At 42.1% G+C, this 24,067-nt stretch overlaps 1 protein-coding gene across 2 annotated transcripts in view; it reads right to left on the bottom strand.

Moving 5' to 3' along the window:
• Positions 1–1,371: 1,371 nt before the first annotated feature.
• Positions 1,372–24,067, bottom strand: part of KIAA0930 (KIAA0930 ortholog) — a 145,137-nt gene continuing 122,441 nt past the window's right edge. For both annotated transcript variants that reach the window (XM_065416957.1, XM_065416965.1), the window contains exons 4-10: positions 23,566–23,643; positions 18,912–19,013; positions 17,268–17,408; positions 12,938–13,132; positions 8,486–8,648; positions 4,384–4,539; positions 1,372–1,419 (exon numbers count right to left, since the gene is read on the bottom strand). In XM_065416957.1, coding sequence (XP_065273029.1) covers positions 1,379–1,419; positions 4,384–4,539; positions 8,486–8,648; positions 12,938–13,132; positions 17,268–17,408; positions 18,912–19,013; positions 23,566–23,643 — 876 coding nt within the window. In that variant the 3' untranslated portion in view covers positions 1,372–1,378. The remainder of the gene's footprint in view (positions 1,420–4,383; positions 4,540–8,485; positions 8,649–12,937; positions 13,133–17,267; positions 17,409–18,911; positions 19,014–23,565; positions 23,644–24,067) is intronic.

Raw genomic sequence — 24,067 nt, forward strand, 5'->3', positions numbered from 1 at the left:
GCCAGCATGGAGCATAGGGTGGTTATATTCTGAGGGCTTGTTTATACATGTAGACAAGCCCTGAAAAGTAACTAAGAAGGGCATCTGCTCTCTCAACTGATCTCTTTCCTGTGTGTATTTTAGAGTCTGCCAGTTACTGCATTGGCTCTGCAGTGCTAAGAAAGGGAACTATGCTATATTCTGGCTCCCCCATCAGAATTGTTAACTGAATGCTGGTTGCAGAGTATTTACCAATTGAACTTTCAGATTCCCAGAGAAGTTTACAGGGCTGTTATTTAGAAAAACATGCACTACTGCTAAACACAGCACACAACTACAAGCCTCCCACAAGGTCATTTCAGTTACTTTTCAGAGAAGAACTATACTTAAGCTTGTCTTTAAAGAAAATCCTTTGTGCCTCAGTACAGTGAATCATCACAGAAACTAACAAACATAGAATCCAGGGAAATTGCTGAGTCAGTCAAAAGCTTCTGGGAGGAGAACTTGTTACGCTGCAGTCCTGCGAGTGCAGAAGGATAATAATAATCTGAACGTATTTGGTACTGGAGTCTAGTTATGCTCTCCCATTGCTCTATACATTAAGACTTGGGTTTACTCCTACATCATAGCAGCAGCAGTACTGGAACTGGACTACAGATTTTCTAGAGCAGCATTTTCTTCCCCTCTTATGTTGGCTCTTTCCCTTAGACCATTCTAGAGCAGGAAGTCTTCACTGTTCTTTGGTAAATGGGGAAACGGTCATCACGGAATAAAGCTGTCTTAGGAATTCAGGAACGACACACCAACAGAAATAGAGCATTGAAAGCATTATTTTAGCTCCATCCTGACCAACTGCACATACCACAACGGCAACACACCTTGGTTGCATCTCTTTCCTTACCCCTTCTGACTAGTAAAATATTCTGTTGTCCCTTGCATCCCAAAACACATGCACACAAAGCCATTATAACAAGGAGGGCATGGACAAGAGTCTATGAACAAAGTTCATTGGTACATCATTATGAAATCCTAAAGTTGTTTCTCTCAACGAAAATAAAGTTCAACACATTCTGTACATGTTGGTTTCTCAGTTATAAAGTAAACACGGTAACAAATTGTTCATAAAGCATTGATTTTGTTTTTAAACACAGCCCCTTCTGGTTTTGTTTTTGAAAGTCCTCTAGTCAGAACACTATAAAGAGATGTATTACTATTGTGTGCAGACGGTGTATGACAGCAGAGGAAGGAAAAGAGAGGCACTTTGATTGGCTGGTATTCTTAACTTCCCTTTTTTTCTGTGTAGGTTTATGTTCCTGACACTAGATGGTAGCGTTGTCACAGAAAACCATCATGGATAGGCACTTGGCAGCAAAATTCCAAGGCAGTGCCCAGCGCTCTGCTATGTCATCAGAATTGGTTTCTGCCGCACTTCCAGAATATCTAAACAGACACGGGAAGACAAGTTACAGTCCATATTGAGAATATCTGGCAAAAGTTATAATTGTTAAACAGCAAGTCAGAGGAACCAGTGATCTAATCATGGATTGCATGTTAGTCAAATTGTTTTCACACTAATTCAGAAGGGGATTAAAAAGCAGAACTGTCACATCATATACCACCAAATTCATATTAATTTCTTGTTCTGCATTATAACAGTGTAGTGGTAAACAAGAGCTATGTGCCATCAGAGAGAGATGACAACTGATCCAATGTATAGTTTTTATAGTGGTATGGGGTCCTTTGACAGGAAAGGTGCAGTTGTACGGGGATCCTTTCAGATAACATTGTTAGACAGTGGAATAGTCTTCCAAGGGAACTGGTGGGAGCCCCATCACTAAGAAATTACTGTAGCAAAACAAGCTTTTGCTGCCACTGAGAAATGCACCCAAATTCTGTTCTCACAGACCAACGGAGCATCCGGTTTTCTTGAAGCCTCAGAGATAGGGTGACCAGATAGCAACTGTGAAAAAATGGGATGGGGTGGAGGGTATAGACACCTATATAAGAAAAGGTCCCCAAAACCGGGACTGTCACTATAAAAACGGGACATCTGGCCACCCTACTCAGAGACAGAGACAAACATTGACTGCTGGCCTTGGTTACAGATGACACAAGACCTAAGGGATTTTGGAACATTTTTGCTGTGTTCTAATTCAGCAAAACATTAATTTGGAAGAGCGCTTTTGAGAGTCAGGCCTCATTTTCAACATGGGCATTGAAAGGCAGACACTTAAATCTGTATTTAGGTGCCTAAATGGGCACTTGAGATATTTAATAACATTTAGAAATTGGGCTGCCAGTCTCTTCTTAATAAGGCAACAGAAAAAGAGTAAGGATTAATATTTGGTATAAAAGAGGGTTGATTTATATTTCATAATTAGGAGGCAGATCAAATAAGTTCACACAAAGTTGCAAAAATCAGGTATTAGTACTGATTCGAGATTCTCACTAGCTCCCACTCATACTTGTAAACAATGAAACTAGGTACATCTTTCTATCCAGTTTTCCCCTCTGATCGCTATAGCTGTGATTATAGTCGCTTGTTCTGGGAATTATCTGCAAAGACAGCTAAACATCCTCCCCACAAAGAGCTATCCCACATGGCAGATTCATCAGTGCTGAAATGCTGACCACCCGCAGATATATATAGATATAGAATCTGTTCAGCTGTGGGTTGGATATAGACACTGATTCTTGTAAGCCTGCCTTTTAAACGTTTTCCTATGCAGAGCCTCAGAAGGGTATGTGAGCTATCAGCAAATATTTGAGGATGGAGGCATTTATGCCAACCAATAAACAAGTATTAAATGCCAGAAAAAACCATACACTTTCTACTTATTCCAAAATGCCTATAGTAGGAGAGATGGGTCTTGGTGAAGGTTCCAGTTATGCAGCAGAAACATATTCTCAACAACCTAGAGGTGATTTTTAATATAAATAAATAGTTATTCATTAAGATAAATCTGTATCTACGGTTACCCATTTTCCTCAAATATTCTTCAGAGTCTACTTTTAATTATGCAGGGCTAATTCTTACTATAAGAATGGAACTTAAATGTGTAGTTTTATTCTGAATTACACTGATCACTGTATTCAATGAAAGGGCAAAATGCTATCCATATATATCTCTTTGCTATCTACAGCATTTGCCACTGCCTCAGTTTCACAGTCTGTAAAAGGGGGATAATACTGATGCATCTTTGTAAAGTGCTTTGAGCTCCCTGGATAAAAACTAGCATATACTTGCAAGCTATTATTATAATAGGATAGTGCAACTGGAGGCATGATAGGCACGTCAGTTCTCTCTTTCAGCGTTAGTTGGATATGTAATAAAAGCTCCCCTATTACAAGTCCACCCCCTCTTCAAGCAACCTCACAGGAAGATCCTGACAAATAGATAATGTTTATAATGTTCCTTGAATTGCAATAAATTTGGGGTTTTACTGGAACTGCAAGAAGTGATTTCATTAGGTGAAAGCTCTGCACACAGACAAACCAATCTAGTACCTATCAGCTCACATGTCCCAGATGAGCTCAACTGCTGGACTGGAGGACGAAGAGAGAGATGAATTCTAAGATACAGGAGGTCCAAGTAACAAATACCTTCCCAGATCAAAACCAGCTCCTTCGATTGCACCCAAAAAAATATCTTTGAGCCCGTGTAGACTATGGAGCACAGTTGTATTATGGCATGAAACATTATGTAAATGGGCAACTAAATATTGCACTGCCTTAACTTGCTAAGTGGTCTTAAAGGGTAACTTCATGGACAGGGTATTACAATGCTCCAATCTGGAGCTGAAAGGGGCATGGTTAGGTTTGCCTCAAGCGAAGTGCCACAGTCTCCAGACCGACATAAACAAGAACTCTTGATCACTGCTGCTTTCTCCGCATCCATAAGCAGCCCAGGATCCTACAGGAACTCTAGACTGACAGCCTTATCATGGAAAGGTTTGTATGCTCCCTCAATTGATTGCACTAGTGCAGATCCTTCCAGTTGTTTCCCTCAGCCCATCAATAATTTCTGTCTTTAGTAGACAGATTGGAGTTAGCTGGATATAAATCTGTGCACTGGTGTACATATATCACCTTGTATATCAACTTACATGGCCCTTGAAAATAGTGCAATGGGAGGGGAGTGTTTAGGAGTTCTACATAGATTGTCAAGAGCAAAATATATGAAGGGCGTCTAACCCCATTACTGAAAGCCTGTGTCGTGGCTGTGACACAGGTCAACTAACTGGGCAGTATTCAATTGACGTGACTGTAGGGAAAAACCAAAGAAAATATCATTTGATAGTTTTATAGGAAGCGTAACCCTAAGACACTAGCTAACTCACAGCTGTGCGTCACCTGGGGACTAGCCCATTTCTGGTATTTATGGGAAGATCTGAAAGGTTTCACCTGTTAAAATTCGATGCAGTGGCAAAGTGACATAGGTTAAATGTGCATAGAGTAGAAAGTTTTCATCTGTTCTGTTTAACTTCAGCCATGAGCCAACCAGAGACCGTCCTGTTCCAGATAAGGACCGTGACCTTAGATTCGAAGCATTTTGCAGATCTGTCAAGGTAGAAGACAATAACCTTAAAGTAATTGTGCTTTATAGCCACCATGTCCCTGGCACGTTCAGATATCAGTTTCATCTTGAAAAGAACCCATCACAAATAGGATGGTAGTGATGGGGTTGTAAATTATCATCTAGAGCTGAATTCCATGCAGGGCATTGATACACTTTCATCAGGCAGAGGTCATTAGTAGCAGTTGAATGCAGGGTCTTGCACGGCATATACCATTACCACTTGAACTAACAGAATGACTCCATTAGCTGCGGGAAGTAGTAAGCTGTTATCCTCTAGAGGTCCACCAACAGTGTGGAGCTTGGGCTCTTCTAGAATGTTGGATACAGAGATGTTCTTGATCACAAAATATCCCTGTACAGAAATTGCTTATATGGAAAAGTAATATTAGGAAATTAATGTATTTTTAGCTCTCAACTAAGATCAACACCTGGAAGCCAGAAGAGACAGAATCATGTGATGAGCCAGTTCAGTTCACCCCTCCATCAAGTATTCCATGGACCACAGCTTGGGATCCCCTGCCATATGGCTTTCTTTACATTGTCAATCTACAGTTCCACAAATAGGCTCTCAAAGGAACAACAGGGACTTAATAAGGAACAACAGTGATTAAAAGTAGAGATTGGGCTGAACAAAAACTTGGGATCTGAAATCCCAACTCTAGGGGGGAGTTGCTCAAAACCCAAAGATAGATCAGAACCAAAAGGCCTTAACAGTAGAAAAATGTGTAGGAGTGACCATTCCAGCAACATCTAGAACAAAGGATGTGAGAAGACAATCTCATCTTTCCTCTTCACTGTCAGAGACCTAGAGGTGTTCAGCCCATAAATCTAGTTTTCCCTCCCACTCAGACACCATTCCAAGAGATGCCTTAGCAAACCCAAACATACATAGATCTAGCATTATAGGGTCAAAAGAGTATTATCAACAATTTAGTTAGTACGTGACCAATTCAATTCAATTAGACTTTGGACAAAGTTTTGAAAAGCATGTAAGTGACTTAGGTGCCTAACTCATTTTCAAAAATGATTTGGGCGCTACTGAAAACTTTACCCCACATCTAATTGATTAAATTCTGATTGAATAAAATCTTCAGAAAAAAAAAAAGTAGAGACAGCAGAAGTGTCTCTAAGACGAGCAGAAGAAAATATGCCCCATCTGCAAACTAAGGCAGAGGAAAAAGTAGGGGTTCTTAGAGGATTGCACATCAATCTTTCAGAATCCTGAGATCAGAGCCTCACTGCTGCTCTGGTCCCTTTATGCCTGGTAAAAAGGCCACAGCACCATAACTGGGCCCTAAAAGCTCTGTCTGGAGCAGGATTCCCCAGGCACAAGCATGGTGGAAGAAAGCCAAAAGGCTGTCCTCCAAGGATCCCCTTGCAAATCCTGGCATAGTGGCAAATCCTGCCAGTGGCAGCATGCAGTACTGAACACATTCCAGGCCTACAGAGGCTGCCACAACTTAGACAAGCCCCCAATGATCTTTAAGTAATACCAAGGGCTTCTTCATTCTCCCAGAGCAGCCCAAGACTGGGGAGGGCTCCAAGGTGGTTTAGTCCTCCTTCCCCCTGGTTTGTAAGTTCTGTGCTATGCCTCTGAAGTTCAACAACTTTCCAAGCAAATAACATTAGGATTCTTGGGTTTCTGAAGTCCACGAACCAAATTAATGTACGTTACTTAGCTATTTTTAAATTCTAGATCTATGGGTAAATTTAACCCCTTATTACAACATGTTAAAATATGTCTGGATTCCCAACAAAATTCCAGTAATTCTATCTGGTTCTAACGCTCTAACCTGAACTACTCTTGTAATATTTGTGTCCTTTTTAGATCAGGAGAGATTGAGTTCAGTGGTTTTGAGATTAAAATAAAAGATTTATTATAATGGTAAACAAATCTATATTTTCTTAGGGAGTGAAAGAGAGAGACCCCAACTCAGATGAGAAGAGCAAAAGTTTAAGTAGTGAGAATTGTTGTCACTAGGATTTACTGTTTTAGAGTCTGATTCTGCAAAACATTACCAAGTAAAGTATTTTACTACCATTGATATAAACTGGCCATCAGCAAGTGTAGGCTTGAAATTAGATGAAGGTTTCTAACCATCACAGGAGCGAAGTTCTGGAACAGCCTTCCAAGGGGTGTAATGGGGCAAAAACCCTAACTTGTTTCAAGACTGAGTTTCATAAATTTATAGAGAGGATGATATAATGAGGTGGCTTACAATAATGTATGGCCCATCCATGACTGCTATTAGCAAATATCTCCAATGGCCAGAGATGGGACACTAGATGGGGAATTACTCTGAATTACTGGAAAGAATTCTTTCCCAGGTGTCTCGCCCACATACTCAGGGGCAAACTGATCACCATATTTAGGGTTAGGAAGGAATTTTTCCTCAGGTCAGAATGGCAGAGACCCTAGGGCTTTTTCACCTTGCTCTGCAGCATGGTGCATGGATCTGGGGTTGGTTTGAACTAGAGTAAATAGTGGATTTTCTGTAACTGGAAGTCTTTAAATCAAGATTTGAGGATCTCAGTAACTCAGCCAATGGTTATAGGCCTATTGCAGGAGTAGGTGGGTGAAGGTCTGTGGCCTGCAACGTGCAGGAGATCAGAGTAAATGATCATGAGTCTTGTCCCACTGATATCACAGTAAGCATTATAACCAACTGCAAGTTCAGCAGGATTAGTCCCACAGGCCCCTATCCCACAGTGTGTTACATGCAGCAGGAGCACAACAAAGTCAGTGGGACTCTGTGTAGTCACAGCAGTTTTCCCCCACACACTACACAGTACAGGATTCAGGCCTCGGCTCTTGTACTAAACTTTGTCTAGTCACGTATGCGAAGAATATCTTCTCTGGTTATGATGAAGTGGTGAATTTTTTGAATAGTAAAATTAAGGGAAAGGGGAGGGGAGTGGTGTCTGTGGATGAACATTTCAAGAATTTAGATGAAGATCAGCGCCTTGGTTTTATTTCACAGAATTTGAATGGAATGTTGTTACTTAAGTTTGCTTTTTTATTTGAAACTCTGATCTAGAAATGAATGTATTTACCAAGACATTAATTGGGGATTAATTTTGCATGGTTTCTGGTTGGATAATCTGGTCAAAATTAATTGAAATTTGACTGATATAAAATAACGGTGACTGATCATTTCTATTAACATTTTGTGATCTAGAAAATACCACCTTTGTATTTACATATTATCATATCAATAGGGGCCTAATTTTGTTGGCCTTCCTACTGAATACATTTTTGAAAATGAAAAACAGTTCTGACTTTCTCCTCACTGAGTTTTTATATTATAAAATTATGATCTGGAAAATAAGGTGATTGTATTCACTTATCTTCTGAATGGGGCTCAATATTAATCTTGTTGGTTTTTCCTATTAAATAACCAAGTCTAATTTAATTAGAAGTGGAGAGAGAAAATATGCTAAGATCTGTATGAAGTGTTAAATCATTAAATGCATAAATGCAATTCATTAGTAGTATCAAACATTTTATCTGTGCACTTAGGACCTGATCCAAATCCCATGCAAGTCAATGGGAGACTTTCCATTGGCTTCAATCAGCTTTGGGTCAGGCCTTTATTACACAAGGTATTCAGAGGACTTGCCAATGAGTTTATTGTACATTACTGCCTTGGAAAGTGCATCTGAAATGAAGGATTCTCTTCTCACAATTTTCCCCCCAGATAAAGAAGGGTATTATTAGAAGCAGGTAGGAATAGTCAGGCTCAGATTTTCAAAAGTTTTCTAAAGGGGTTAGGCGCCCAATGAAAATCAGTGCATGCTTAGTACACTTTCAGTGGAGTTGGGTGCGTATCTTGCTTAGGGCCCCTTGAAAATCTCAGCTTTGATCTCTTTCCCGAGCTCTGTACCCTAAGCCAGACCACTTGGGTTCTCTGATGTAATCTCCCTCACCTCCGTCATCGTCGTCTCGAAAGAATTCCTCGCTATCATTTGCCGAGTGGGATTTTTTCATCTCAGCGATCCGATTTCGGGGCACTTTCCTCTTGAGGGATGGGGAGAAAAAGGATGGCCGATTGTTGCGCTCTGGGGTCGGTGGTGTGCTGAAGGAAGTGACCTGAAAGGGAAATAGGAACAGAAGAATTTTTGGAGGCAGAGTTTTATTTGATGACTTCTGCTTCTATGTAATGAGTTCGTAGATTCTAAGGCCAAAAGAGACCACTGTGATCTATCTAGTCTGACCTCCTGTATAACACAGGCCTGGGGACTTCCCTGAATTAATTCCTGTTTGAACTCTCTTTTTATTTGGCTGTCTCAGTAAGGCTAGCAAAAATCACCACCACAGCTGGCACTCTCACTGGTTGTTTCAGCACAGTGCTCAAGAAGCAAATGAACCATGGTGACTGGACAACCTTTCATGCGTAGAAGTGTTTGTCAAGGTGGAGGTAGAGCAGAGTGTCTGGCACCGCAGCTATTTGTGCTGTGAGTAAAGAGAGGGCTTCATTCTTCAGGGCTGTCTATTGAGCACCTCATTCATAGGAAACAAAACTAGAGAAAAAAAGATTTATAAACTGATTTGGGTAACAATAAAAATATATCAACCTTAACATTAAAAAGTTAGGCAAAACGGAGAAGAAAACAAGAATGAACAACTATTAAAGTTGTGGATTGGCATATGAATGGCACATGCACCTTTCCTTGGAAATGAGGTTGACTTTTCTTGCCTTATAGAATCTTTTAGAAAGGTCATGCTGCCTCACAGGCAGGGGCAGGAAGCAACAACTTAGACCAGGATGCTGATGTGAAAATGAAGTCAGTACATCATTATGGCAGATGAGAAAATGTGCGGAAAGGACTAGTAATGATTAGTTAGGCTAAGTGATGACAATTGCATGGAGACAACTGCCTAGAGTGGAGCAAAGCCAGAGGATGAAAAAGTAAAGAAAAGACAGTTTCTCTTGGGCCAAACCAGGACTAGGACTGACCAGTTCAGGAACGCTTTCACTGCCTTGGTTGAGTGCTGCTGCTAGTATTATTTTAATGGTTTCTTTTCAAGTGAAAAAATGGATAGCTACTTTGCTGCCTCAGAAATCCCCATCTCATCTTTTCTTCTCTACACAGTTAATTTAACAATTTTGCTGCTGCTTGTAGGATGCAGTCTTACATTGCTTGTATCTGTCCCTACGTATAAAGAGCTATCTGACACATGATTGAGGATGACAACAAAGTCTGCCAGGTTGGTGGTGCACTGCAGAATCCCTCCACATCATTTCTCTGTCATTCATACGAAAAATTCAAAAAGCTTTTTTACACCCATCTGATCCTCCTGTTTTTGTATTTAGTCTCTATTTTCTGGCTGCCTTAGAAAAAGCATTTTCTTTATTCTGTACACACTAGATATAACACATACATGGAAAAACAATAGTAAACTATGCATAATTAAAACCATTACCAGCAGGGTAATGTTAAGACACAAGCAATCATCAGGTAAGAACACTGGAAGTCTTGAGACACGAAGAGACCAGGAACTCCCTCCAGGCCTGGCTCGTCAAAGTTGCAATGCAGGGAAACAAAATCTACTCTAGGATATGAGACACCAGGCTTGGTTAAGGAGCCTGATCTTTCACTCCGCAGACTGTGACGGTGTACCCCATAAGGCTTTATGGGGAGGGGGTGCTTATAAGTGTATGTATGACATAACTGGAATATGTTTTGTGCTGCCTGTGCCAGGTAACATATCTCCGTAAAGGTTATGGTCTACTATATCTATTCATCCTATTTGTACATATATATATCATTTTCTACTTGAGGTTAAGAATATGGGCTGTATGCCTGCTTGGTTTCTAAGTAAGCTTTGGAAGGAATTCGCCAGGTTAAGTACCTGATCAGGAAACACTTGGGGAACAATGCATCTTGGAATGCTCCAATCCACATAAGAAGTCTTCCTGGAGACATGCAAGATACCATGTGGACAATGGCGTTGGCCTGTAAAGACTGAGTCATGCAGGGGCATGTGACTTGCCCAGGTGTCTCCAAAACTCCATCTTGGAGCTGGACTTTGCATAGGAGGGAGGAGGGGGGTCTCCTCCCACAAGAGAGAGCCTATTTATACCTGGGGGAGACCCCTCCATTTGGTCTTGAGCTGGCTAAAGAAGGAGCCTCTCCACCCCCCCAGGATACTTGAAAGAAACTGAAACAAAAGACAGACTACAGGGGTTGTGAGAGATTGCTGGACCCAGGCTAAAGGGAGAGTAGCCTGTAAAAGGGAGCATTCTGGAACTGGTGAGGAACTTATCTGTATTTAGTTTGATTAGGCATAGATTTGCGCATTTTATTTTATTTTGCTTGTGACTTACTTTGTTCTGTCTGTTACTACTTTGAACCACTTAAATCCTACTGTCTGTATTTAATAAAATCACTTTTTATTTAGTAATTTACTCAGAGTATGTATTAATACCTGGGGGAGCAAACAACTGTGCATATCTCTCTATCAGTGTTATAGAGGGCGAACAATTTATGAGTTTGCCCTGCATAAGCTTTATGCAGGGTAAAACGGATTTATCTGGGTTTAGACCCCATTGGGAGTTGGGCATCTGAGTGCTAAAGACAAGCACACTCCTGTGAGCTGGTTTTCAGGTAAACTTGCAGCTTTGGGACAAGTGATTCAGACCCTGAGTCTTTGTTAGAGCAGATTGGAGTGGCTGGCTCAGCAAGACAGGGTGCTGGAATCCTGAGCTGGCAGGGAAAACAGGAGCAGGGGTAGTCTTTGCACATTAGGTGGCAGCTCCCAAGGGGGTTTCTGTGATCCAACCCGTTAATTTAACAATTTTGCTGCTGCTTGTAGGATGCAGTCTTACATTGCTTGTATCTGTCCCTACGTATAAAGAGCTATGTGACACATGATTGAGGATGACAACAAAGTCTGCCAGGTTGGTGGTGCACTGCAGAATCCCTCCACATCATTTCTCTGTCATTCATACGAAAAATTCAAAAAGCTTTTTTACACCCATCTGATCCTCCTGTTTTTGTATTTAGTCTCTATTTTCTGGCTGCCTTAGAAAAAGCATTTTCTTTATTCTGTACACACTAGATATAACACATACATGGAAAAACAATAGTAAACTATGCATAATTAAAACCATTACCAGCAGGGTAATGTTAAGACACAAGCAATCATCAGGTAAGAACACTGGAAGTCTTGAGACACGAAGAGACCAGGAACTCCCTCCAGGCCTGGCTCGTCAAAGTTGCAATGCAGGGAAACAAAATCTACTCTAGGATATGAGACACCAGGCTTGGTTAAGGAGCCTGATCTTTCACTCCGCAGACCAGCAAAGCATTGAGAGCACTGTGGTGGCAGTTCTTCTCGCCCCTTTGGGAAGCCACGGACACAGGAAGGTCTTTTCACACTGCAGTGGCCAAGCAAAGGGGTAGCATGGATGAGCTTTGAAGAAGTCCTGTTCAGCTCTCCTTGACCAAACGAGATTGCTTGTTTCATGCATGAGGTCAGATGAGCAGAAGTGTCCCTTCTCACCTTAATCTATGAAACAGGGACTTTGAGGAAGGAGGGGCAGAGCCCACTGCTGAGACCTATAGAATAAAGTGGCTTGCAGTCATTGTTTCCTGGGGCTCTTTTGGTAGTGTATTCCATCCATAAACCATCACTGTGTATAGGAGAATACATCAGTAACTGCCTAGGCTGGGACCTGGCTCTTAAAAATAGTTCTAACACAGTATGGCATCATCCCTACCAGCCAGGCAAAACAGCTTAGCTGAAACTGTGCTTAGAACTGAATTATGGCCAGATTGTGATCTCTCTTCTCACATGGAATAGTATCTTACTCCAGGTGAAGGCCCACTGAAGTCAACTGAACTAGCCTCATGCTTACAAGTTAAGCATGTACTTAAGTGCTTTGCTGGATTGGGGCCCTAATCTTTGCCTTAATAATATACAGGTCCCAGACTAAAAGTCACATTTGTGGCAAAATTCCCTGAAAGTGCCTCCTCATTGTGCTGTGTCCTATTAGATTTAGTAGTAATGCATACAATACTTTAAATTATTACAGCACCTTTTGGTAGGGAACCCTCATCTCTTATGGAAATTGCAGTGGGATCTTTTGATTTCTGCACAAAGGAGACAGGGCCTTTTGACTTGCACCACCCTGACTATTGCTTCATTAAAATATCCCTCCAAAACTGTGGAGTAGTCTGATAATTTTCTATATCCACTATCTGGTCAAGAGCAATGGGCACAGAAAGCAACCAACCTACTGGCTGTACACAACATGCAGAAGCAAACTTCAGAGTCTACACGTGACTAATCACAGCCTTGGCCCACATGTTGGTTTCTGAAGCAAGGTGCATTAATGTTTATTTTGCCATCCAGTATTTCTATATACTACTTACTCTCTCATGCACAGGGGATCCTGGGTTCGAATCTTCCTCCGTTCCATATGGAGAAGTGTCTCCAGTTGAAACTCGACTCACTGCCATCTCTGCATGTCCTTTACCTTGGGGCCCCTTCATCCGTACAAACTCCATGTTGCTGTACTTATAAAAGCCAAAGGACATCCTTTGAGCCATCTTAGCTGCAACGCTCACCTTCAATGCACAGAAAAGGAAAGAAGCATGTAACATGAATTGCTAAACATTAGAGCATACATTTGCTCTACACTATAATTCTATAGAACATTTGTAGAGGTGCCTGTCAGCAGGCATCTAAGCATTACACAATAACACCAATGCAAAACATTAAGGCCTACATTTTTGGAACTGTGAATTTTATGCACACACAGTTGTGCAAATCAGGGTTTGGGAGCACTTTCAAAATGTTGGTCTAAAATCAAAATAATAAATAGTAGTAGATAATGAACAACACTTAGCTCTTATATAGCATTTTTCATCTGTAGTTCTCAAAGCAGTTTACAAAGGAGGATGACATCCCCAGTTTACAGATGGGAAAACTGAGGCAACCGAGCTCAGGCAATTCCCTCACAGTGGATCAGTGGCAAAGCTAGGAATAGAACCCAGGTCTTCTGATTCCCAGTCCAGTGTCCTATCCACTAGGCAACACTGCCTAGCAAGAATAAAGAGCCGACTAGTCCAAATACACAACCAACCTGAACAAAATAGTCTGTCACAAAGGTTAACCTGATACTTTTTAAACAAACACACCAGATGTCATGGATCAATTCCCAGTTAACAGAGAAAACCGGTTTGAAAAAGGGATAGGTCACAAAATGGTCAAGGATCAGCCTGTTGAAATAAATGGAAATTTATTCCCGAAGTTTTATGTGTTTCAAAATTCTCAGCAGTTAAAGATAATGGGTCAAATTTATTCCTGGTCAAAAATGAGTCACATTAGAGTTATACCAGGGATTAATATGGCCAAGTGAAACCAAGCAGCTTTCAAAAATACAGTCACACTTTCTTCCTTTCCCTCAAGTAGTAGCAAAAAATGACAATGGATCAAAGTTCAGATTTAGAGTCCCCCCAAGTCTGCAACTTAGAGTACTTAACAAATCTAACTAGTCTATTTCAGCTAACATAACAACGTGAAATTGCAGTGAAATCACACACATACATCATTAGCAGTATGCAGGGACATTCCTTAGCTATTATGTATTAGCTCAGGGGCGGGCAAACTTTTTGGCCTGAGGCCCACATCGGGTTTCTGAAATTGTATGGAGGGCCGGTTAGGGGAGGCTGTGCCTTCCCAAACAGCCAGGCATGGCCCGGCCCCCGACCCCCATCCGACCCGCCCCCTACTTCTCGCCTCCTGACAGCCCCCCTGGGACTCCTGCCCCATCCAACCTCCCCACTCCCTGATGGCCCCCCCGGGGACTCCTGCCCCATCCACCCCCCCGCTCTCTGTCCCCCGCCTGCCCCGGATCCCCTGCCCCATCCAACTCCCCCTCTCCTTCCTGACTGCCCCCCTGGGACCCTGCCCCATCCAACCACACCTTCTCCCTGACTGCCCCCAGACCCTCCACCCCTATATGCCCCCCGCCACCCCATCCAATCCCACCTCTCCTTCCTGACTTCTCCCCTGGGACCCCTGCTCCCATTCAATGCCCCCATTCCCCACCCTCTGACCACCCCGACCCCTATCCACACCCCTGGCCCCTGACCACCCCCCAAACTCCCCTGCCCTCTATCCACCACCCCGCCCCCCGCTTCCCACCCCCTTACCGCGCTGCCTGGAGCACCGGTGGCAGGTGGTGCAGCTGCACCAGGACAGGCAGCCACGCAGCACAGAGCACCGGATCAGGCCCTGGCTCTGCAGCTGCGCTGCCACAGGAGCTCTCTGCTCCGCCACCCAGAGCATTGCACCAGTGGCGCAGTGAGCTGAGGCTGCGGGGAAGGGGGAACAGCAGGGGAGGGGCTGGGGATTAGCATCCTGGGCCAGGAGCTCAGGGGCCGGACAGGACAGTCCCACAGGCTGGATGTGGCCCGCGGGCCATAGTTTGCCCTCCTGTGTATTAGATACACCACATTTTGACTTCCCACTAGACGTTTTCCACTCTACTGTGTCTTCTGTGCGGACACACCTTCTGATTGTACAAAACCATAGACTCACATGGCATGAGGTATAGGTGGGCTAGAGAAGCAGTCCCATGGTCTCCTGAAACTATGTTAATACAGGAGCAAAAACTATTTTTCTTGAGACAAAGTTATTCAGGCCCTCTCTTTTAAAGGAGGGTGGGAGAGAAAAGAAAGTCTATGGAGTCAAAATAGAATAGGTACAGCCCTCCTTGGTCTAACAGGTGAACTGATGCATATATTGCTAGATTCAGAATCAGACTGTTGGATCTGAGAATTAGAATTTGCTCTCATTTGGCAGAGATGTATATTTTACAATTTAAATTTCCAAAACATAAAGCCTAGCCAATGATTTAATGTCTTCCAGATTTAGCTTGAGCTTATGGTAGAGGGAGGCAAACCTCCTTAGTTAAGATCAACTTTTTAGCATGTTTGTCAGAGCTGCCTTCAGTGCTGAGGTCTCTGGGAGGTTCTATTGCTGGTTCTCACTCTCTCTGGAATTCTACACCAAGTGTATGTGAATTATAAGCCATTACTGTTTATATTTCACATTTCCATAGCAAATTAATACTTCAGCGGCTAAGAAAACTGCAGGAGTCCTTTCAAACCATGTGGACATACAGAATGCACCCGAGAGAGAGAGAGATACAGTAACTCCTTGCTTAACGTTGTAGTTATGTTCCTGAAAAATGCTACTTTAAGCGAAATGATGTTAAGTGAATCCAATTTCCCCATAAGAATTAATGTAAATGGGGGGGAGGAGGGGTTAGGTTCCAGGGACATTTTTTTTGCCAGACAAAAGACTATATTTTTATATATATATATATATATATATATACATACATACACACACATATATTTTATATATATATATACACATATACTGTGTGTGTGTGTGTGTGTGTGTGTAAGTTTTAAACAAACAATTTAATACTGTACACAGCAATGATGATTGTGAAGCTTGGTTGACGGGGTGGAGTCAGAGGGTGGGATATTTCCCAGGGAATGCCTTACTGCTAAAAGATGAACTAGCACTCGGCTGAGCCCTCAATGGTTAACATGTTGTTAATGCAGCCTCACACTCTACAAGGCAGCACAAATGGAGGGAGGAGACACAGTATGGCAGAGAGAGACAGAGACACACACCGTGTGTGAGAGATATAGATGCGCATTGCCCCTTTAAGTATGCTGACCCCACTCTAAGTACACTGCCTTTTTAAGCAGATCAGCAAGTTGAGACAGCAGCTACTGCCAGCAAGCTCCCTCCGTCCTGAGTCCTGTCATGTCCCCGCCCGCTCTGTGGAGATGGGGGGCAGGAGCGGGGAGGGGGAAGGGGACACCCTGACATTAGCCCCTCTCTCCCCTCCTCCCCAGCACAGCAAGCAGGAGGCTCCCGGAAGCAGCTCCAAGGCAGAGGGCGGGAGCAGCACAGGGCAGTGGGGGGAGGGACAGCTGAACTCCCAGACAATTGATAGCCTGCTGGGAGGCTGCCAAGCTGATAGGAGGGCTGCCGGTCCACCCTGGTTCCAAGCCCCCACCAGCTAGCTCCAATGGGCTGCTCTTTCTGCAAGCAGTGGACACAGCAGGCAGCTGCCAAACGACGTTATAAGGGAGCATTGCACAACTTTAAACGAGCATGTTCCCTAATTGATCAGAAACATAACAACGAAACAATGTTAACCGGGCCGACTTTAAGTGAGGAGTTACTGTATTTATGTAACAAGACAACAGTGAAAGGTTAAAACCAACAGGTGTAAAAATGCTAAGAGGGTCTTCCCGGCTCTTAGAAGATAACTATAGGTACCTCTGAAAAGAAGAGGATCATACAAAAAAGTGGTATGGCAAAACATTCTTTTAATTACAGAACTGGAAAGTTTCTTAGGATTCACACCTGGTTCACTTAGATTTCTTGGGTTCCTACCAATTTTAAATCCCAGTCAAACATCAAGAGTTACAAATCCTGCCTGACTCTTCTGATGACTTCAGTTCACCACGGCTGTGTGAACTAAAACTAGTGGATTTTCGTACAGCCGTTTCTGGTAACTTTCAAAGCCATGAAGACTAGCAGACACTCAGCATAAGTAGCTTGAGAAGACAAAAAACTGATGGCAGCATCAATAGTACTGAAAACATCCTGGAAATTTCACTACCACCACTGCTGCAAAAGAGGTTCTCTGGAGAGGAAGTATCTTACCCTGTTGTCATAGACCTTCTTGAGTGCTTCATAACGGATGGATCCCTGGAAGATCACTCCTTGGAAGGTGTTGCTTTTGTCACTGGCCACTAGCTCCACGCAGACCATCTCGCCTTCCCCCACGGTCATGTCACTGAACACCTGCCATTGCATCCAAGGAAACCAAACACTTAAAGGAAAAGCTGTAGTGATTAGATCCTTTAGACATAGCTCAAGTGTGTTCAGGATCCAGGGTTTTACTTCAGTCCATTGTACAGACAGGGGCCACTTGGAAAATTCAGATCTAGATCTGTGTTTCCAAAACCCAGAAAGTTTGGGGTGTTAAGTTACGACCCAGGAACTTCTTAATGCCAACTGGCAATGGGGTATGGAGGAGTTACAGAAATCTCATGAGTTTCATGTGTACGTTCTAGTTCACCACAGAATGTCATGTGAGATTTCAAATGAAAGCCGGTGTCACACTGGTCATTAATACTGTTTTGAATTGTATGTACACAGATACTATATAAGGAGTTATGTCTATATACTGAAAATAGGTTTGTAAAGTCTGTATCAAGGGATCAACCACCAGCAAAGATGAAAAACCAGTTTTCCTCCAGATAGGAGGTAAGAAATGTGCATCACTCTGTTGTAACGTAAATTAAGTACCATTAAACACAATGGTTGCTCGTTTACATATGAAGTCAAATATTAAAGACGTAAGCTCAACAGGAAAGGAGAACACAGGAAAAAACAAGGCCCAGGTGATTATCCTGTCTATGAGCAAAGATAATGATCTCTGGGGTATTTCTAGAAAGCAAAGAAGATACCCCTTCATCCTGCACCTAGGAAGTAAACAGATAGCATGTTTGCATTCCTGAAAACAGGGTCTCAGCCAACCTTGGCTGAAAACACTGAAGAGGACTTTGGATGAGATAAACTGCCTTAGAGAGGAGGATAACCTGTTAGCTAAGTTTAGTCGCTAGAAAGCATGTTATGATTTTGTTTTATATTTATCCATTTGTTTCCAATATCCTTACTCACTATGTCCTGAATCTCTAGTCTTTGATAATAAACGTATTCTTGTTTTCATTGCAAATATATCTCCGTGCTGTGGTGCCAAGCAAAATGCTGGTCTGGAGCTGAATTCTACAAGCTGGCGTGTACTGTTCCTTTGGGAACAGCAGGGCTGGTAATTCTGTGAGTGTTCAGTGGATGAGGGGCTGGACACTCCAGGGAACACGCGGAGAGGGCTCAGGTGTTGATGTGTGCCTTTCATTAAACTGCACAGAGGGAGCAAGGCCTGCAGAGGTCTGGAACGTAGTGCTCATGTTGCCAGAGACTGGTGGGTTCAGGGAGCTGGTTCACAGCAGGCACAGACAAAGATGCCTCAATACTAATGGCAGGTGGTGGTGAGGTGCCTCACCAATCCTGGGTACCCCTGGGAGTGTCACATAAGATTAATGTTTCTGGGAAAAAATCATGGCTTTGCCCAGCTGGCTGGATCATGGTCGGGGGCTCCACGAAGACTAATTAAGTAATCTGTTGCCTTGTGGTCCAGGGCAGTGATATAGTGGTGGGAATACATCAAGTTGGACACACAATAGAAAAGGGAGATTATAGGACAAAAATGAGGAAAATTTTCCGCTCTAATAACAGACCCACCTCTTCAAAGTTATCAATCATGAAGAATATGTTAGGGTAGCTGATCTTTGATTCCTCTCCTTTGCTGTCCATTGGGTGTTTGCTTGGAGATGCAAATACTTGCTGAAAGAAATTTTGAAGATGTTATCGATCTTATTTCTTGAATGTATGTACAATTATGAATACTTAAAAATAAACCCATAGTAAAACATTGCAGAACTGGCCAAAGGCATATTATAGGGGAATTTCACCTTCCTTTAAACCCGTGGGTCTCAAACTTCTTTGTGTCTGTAGTAGTTTATGCCCCTTCCCACCCCACCGCATGTCACCCTTATGTCTGTGCTGCTGCTGACAGCAGCACTGCCTTCAGAGCTGGGTGGCCAGCCTGCAGCCACTGTTTTCTGGCCACCCACCTCTGAAGGCAATGCAAAAGTAAGGATGGCAATACTGCGACACCTCTACAATAGGCTTAAGACCCTCTTTTTCCCCCTATAGCTTCTCATGCCCCCCCAGAATACATTCCATACCCTCACAGGGGGGCACACTCCCCAGTTTGAGAACCTCTGCTTTAAGCTAGGAGTGCCAAACTCATTTTGCTGAGAGAGCTGAGCTGCATTTATAATTATAGTCTATGGCCAGGGTATACGTTTAGGACTAAATACTACTCTTAATCCAAAGTGCCACTGGTATCAATGGGAGGTTTGCACAGAGATCAAAGGTAGAATATGGACCAAGTATAAACTAGGGCTGTCAAGAGATTAAAAAAATTAATCGCAATTAATCAAGCTGCTAAACAATAATAGAATACTATTTATATAAATATTTTTGGATGTTTTCCACATTTTCAAATGTATTGATTTCAGTTACAGCACAGAATACAAAGTGTACAGAGCTCACTTTATATTTATTTTTATTATAAATATTTGTACTGTAAAAGTAAAAGAAATAGTATTTTTCAATTCACTTAATATAAGTACTATAGTACAATCTCTTTATCATGAAAGTTGAACTTACAAACGTAGAATTATGTACAAAAAATAATTGCATTCAAAAATAAAACGATGTAAAATTTGAGAGCCTACAAGTCCACTCAGTCCTACTTCTTGTTCAGCCAATCGCTCAGACAAGTTTGTTTACATTTGCAGGAGATAATGCTGCCCACTTCTTGTTTACGTCACCTGAAAGTGTGAACAGGTGTTTGCATGGCACTGTTGTAGCCGGCGTTGCAAGATATTTACATGCCAGATGCGTTAAAGATTCATATGTCCCTTCATGTTTCAACCACCATTCCAGAGGACATGCGTCCATGCTGATGATGGGTTCTGCTCAATAACAATCCAAAGCAGTGCAGTGTTCATTTTCATCATCTGAGTCAGATGCCAACAGCAGAAGGTTGATTTTCTTTTTTGGTGGTTCGGATTCTGTAGTTTCCGCATTAGAGTGTTGCTCTTTTAAGACTTCTGAAAGCATGCTCCACACCCCATCCCAATCAGATTTTGGAAGGCACTTCAGATTCTTAAACCTTGGGTCGAGTGCTGTAGCTATCTTTTGAAATCTCACATTGGTACCTTCTTTGCGTTTTGTCAAATCTGCCATGAAAGTATTGTTAAAATGAAGAACATGCTGGGTCATCATCCGAGACTGCTATAACATGAAATATATGGCAAAATGCGGGTAAAACACAGAGCAGGAGACATACAATTCTCCCCCAAGGAGTTCAGTCACAAATTTAATTAACACATTATTTTTTTAACAAGCGTCAACAGCATGGAAGCATGTCCTCTGGTATGGTGGCCGAAGCATGAAGGGGCATACAATCTGGCATGTAAATACCTTACAATGCCGGCTACAAAAGTGCCATGCGAACCTCTGTTCTCACTTTCAGGTGATATTGTAAATAAGAAGTGGGCAGCATTATCTCCCATAATGTAAACAAACTTGTTTCTCTTAGCGATTGGCTGAACAAGAAGTAGGACTGAGTGGACTTGTATGCTCTGAAGTTTTACATTGTTTTGTTTTTGAGTGCAGTTATGTAACAAACAAACAAAATCTACATTTGTAAGTTGCGCTTTCACGATAAAGAGATTGCACTGTGGTACTTGTTTGAGGTGAATTGAAAAATATTATTTCTTTTGTTTATCATTTTACAATGCAAATATTTGTAATAAAAATATAAAGTGATTACTGTACACTTCGTATTCTGTGTTGTAATTTAAATCAATATATTTGAAAATGTAGAAAAACATCCAAAATATTTAATAAATTTCAATTGGTATTCCATTGTTTAACAGTGTGATTAAAACAGTGATTAATCACAATTAATTTTTTTTAGTTAATCATGTGAGTTAACCGCGATTAATCGACAGCCCAGGTATAAATGTTTAGTTATTTATTTTGTAAGTTATTGATTTCAACATCACTCGCTGAGAAAATATGCCCCTCTTTAGGGCTATTACTTTTTCTGTTCCATGTTACACTTTCATCCCCATCCTCCTTTTTCTTCCTCTCTGTGCCTCTCCTCCTTTCTTCCGCTCTGCAGCAACTCCCAATTCTCACCCCCTTTCCCATTTCATTGTCTAAAATGTCCACTAATGAAATAGTGGACACTGACATTTAAAGTGTCCTCTTTATGCTTTAGAGGTAATGTCCTACTGAGAATAACGGGCACAAGGGTGGGGGAAGAGTTCACACTAAATAGCATTATTTCCAGCTGCCTGTTTGCAGAGTCAGGATGACAACATGGCTTTGGTTTACACTCTGTTCACATTTGGAATGTTATCTTCACAACCATGAGGTTCTGCAGAACATCCACCCACAACATGGGCCACATAAATATATCAAGTGATCTGGATCTGACACCTCTGCTTCAAACCATCAAGCATGGACCATGGCTGGAGGTAAGACATTGGACATGGATTATAGGCTTGATCTGGCATAGCAATCCTGAATACAAATTTGTATATACAGTATTAAAAAAAGTTGCTTCATGTTGACAACTGATATGAAAAATAAACCAAGTTATAGAATTTCTAATGCAAAGGCTAACAAGATTTCCCAAATATGGCAGATCTACAGTAATCACTGAGAAGCAGCAAATCTTCCATTTCATAATCCGTAATCCTGTTCAACTATCATTACCTATGGTAGCTAGATTAAAAGCTGGTGCCGATATGTCTACATACACTACAATCCCACCTTCATTTACCTGGTGAACATACCCATAAGAAGGCATGCAATGTATATACCTTGATTTTTTTTCATAGCATACTGATAGACTGATATGATATACTACGATCTGATATTAAATGTAGAAGTGGAGTTAGCAAGACTTTTGAAACTGTTTTCTTTGAGGAATTTTCATTCCTCCCCCCTTCAGTAAGTGAGCCACGGCCATCTTCCCTGTGTGTGTGTGTGTGTGTGTGTGTGTGTGTGTGTGTGAGAGAGAGAGAGAGAGAGAGAGAGAGAGAGAGAAAGAGACAGAACCTCATACAGAACTTTTCTATAAGAAAAAGTTTTTCTTTCTTTCTTCCCGCATCCCAAAGCTATGTCTTTGCCTTGTACAAAATAAGCGAAGCCTACAGCTATGTAAATAGCAAAGTTCACAGAGGTCACTTTTATAGCTGACTATTCCAGGTTGCCTTCAAAAGGAAAATCCTTGACAATAAATCTTGTACAGATTTCAACAAGAGACTGTTGGGTATTTTGTTGTTTTTAAGTAGGAGGATGACTTTATTTAGATTTAAATAAGGTTTTAGACATGGACAATCAGTCCTGGTCCTTGTCAACTGTTTCCCTAATTCACTAGTTCTCAAACAATTCCCTGTTCCCACTTCTGAAAGCAGGGATCCTCCCAGCCCTGATCTCATGCCTTCCCTGCCAAAAGTATCATGGCTGGTTACATGAGAAAGCAAAGGCATTAAAGGAGACAAGCTGGAAATAAATTCACATAGAACTGGAAGGGACCTTGAGAGGTCATCTAGTCCAGTCCCCAGCACTCAAGGCAGGACTAAGTATTATCTAAAGTAGACCATCCCTGACAGGTGTTTGTCCAACCTGATCTTAAAAATCTCCATTGATGGAGATTCCACAACCTCCCTAGGCAATTTATTCCAGTGCTGAACTGCTCTGACAGGAAGTTTTTCCTAATGTTCAACCTAAAATGCCCTTGCTGCAATTTAAGCCCATTGCTTCTTGTCCTTATTTTATATCTGTGCTGTTGATTTTTGGCCTCTCGGTAGATTTGACCTTTTAGTAGGATCAAGTCTCTTCTTGCCTGCAGCCTCCAATGCTACAATCTCTCCCAGCTGCCTTTTGGTTCTGTCCTCTTCTTACTTTTGGGGCGACCTTCAGATCTGATCACAGTTGGATTTACACCAAAGAGAGACACCCAAGAAACAAAGACGCTGAGAGGCATTAGGGTGGGTTTTGGGGGGGGGGGGATTTTAAGCCAACCTCAAAAAAACATTCTGAGAAATTAAACGAGCTCTGCTCTGGGATGTAACTAACAGGAAATGTCACTTCATGAAGACAGATGGAGGCGTCACCTTTGTGAAGCAGCTCCATAGTCCACAACTTGAGTCTCGCTGCCCTGGTTTTTAATATAGTTGTTAGGGGTGGGAAAGTTGGGTGCAAAATGTTTGTCCTTGAAGCCTCAACAATAGTGGGATCTGCTCACCTGAGATTTCTTTTTGTGAATGTGAATATCTCCTCCATCTGAGCGAGTGCACACAGCACAGGTGACCACGTAGTCCAGCTGAAACAGAAGACAGAGGTGTCAATTGGTGGTGGGGGTGGGGAAAACAGCTGTTCAGAGCTAAGTATCAGTGCACAAAACAGAAAACACTCTACATTCATGGTTTTCATCTTTCTGTCTGGCTTCAAAGAAAAACATTTTTGCGTTCCAATTTCCTTTCTGCCCCAGCTCACTGAACACACTGAAACCACTGCTGTTTTATTCATAGCCAAGACACACTTATTCTGACCATTACTTCAATATCTAACAGCTCTGCAAAGACCCTTACTTTGGGGTACAATCGACTACGGATGTGGGTATGGGAATCCCTCTAGCACTCTATTCAGATGCAAGGTTAGGGGTTAGCTGGAGGAGTAGGTGTGCCACATGTAGTATTTAGTTTAAGGGTGAAATGGATGAAAATCGCCTCCCTAGGCATGGAAAA

This window comes from Emys orbicularis, chromosome 1 (genome assembly GCF_028017835.1).
Source record: "Emys orbicularis isolate rEmyOrb1 chromosome 1, rEmyOrb1.hap1, whole genome shotgun sequence".
NCBI classification, from domain to species: Eukaryota; Metazoa; Chordata; order Testudines; family Emydidae; genus Emys; species Emys orbicularis.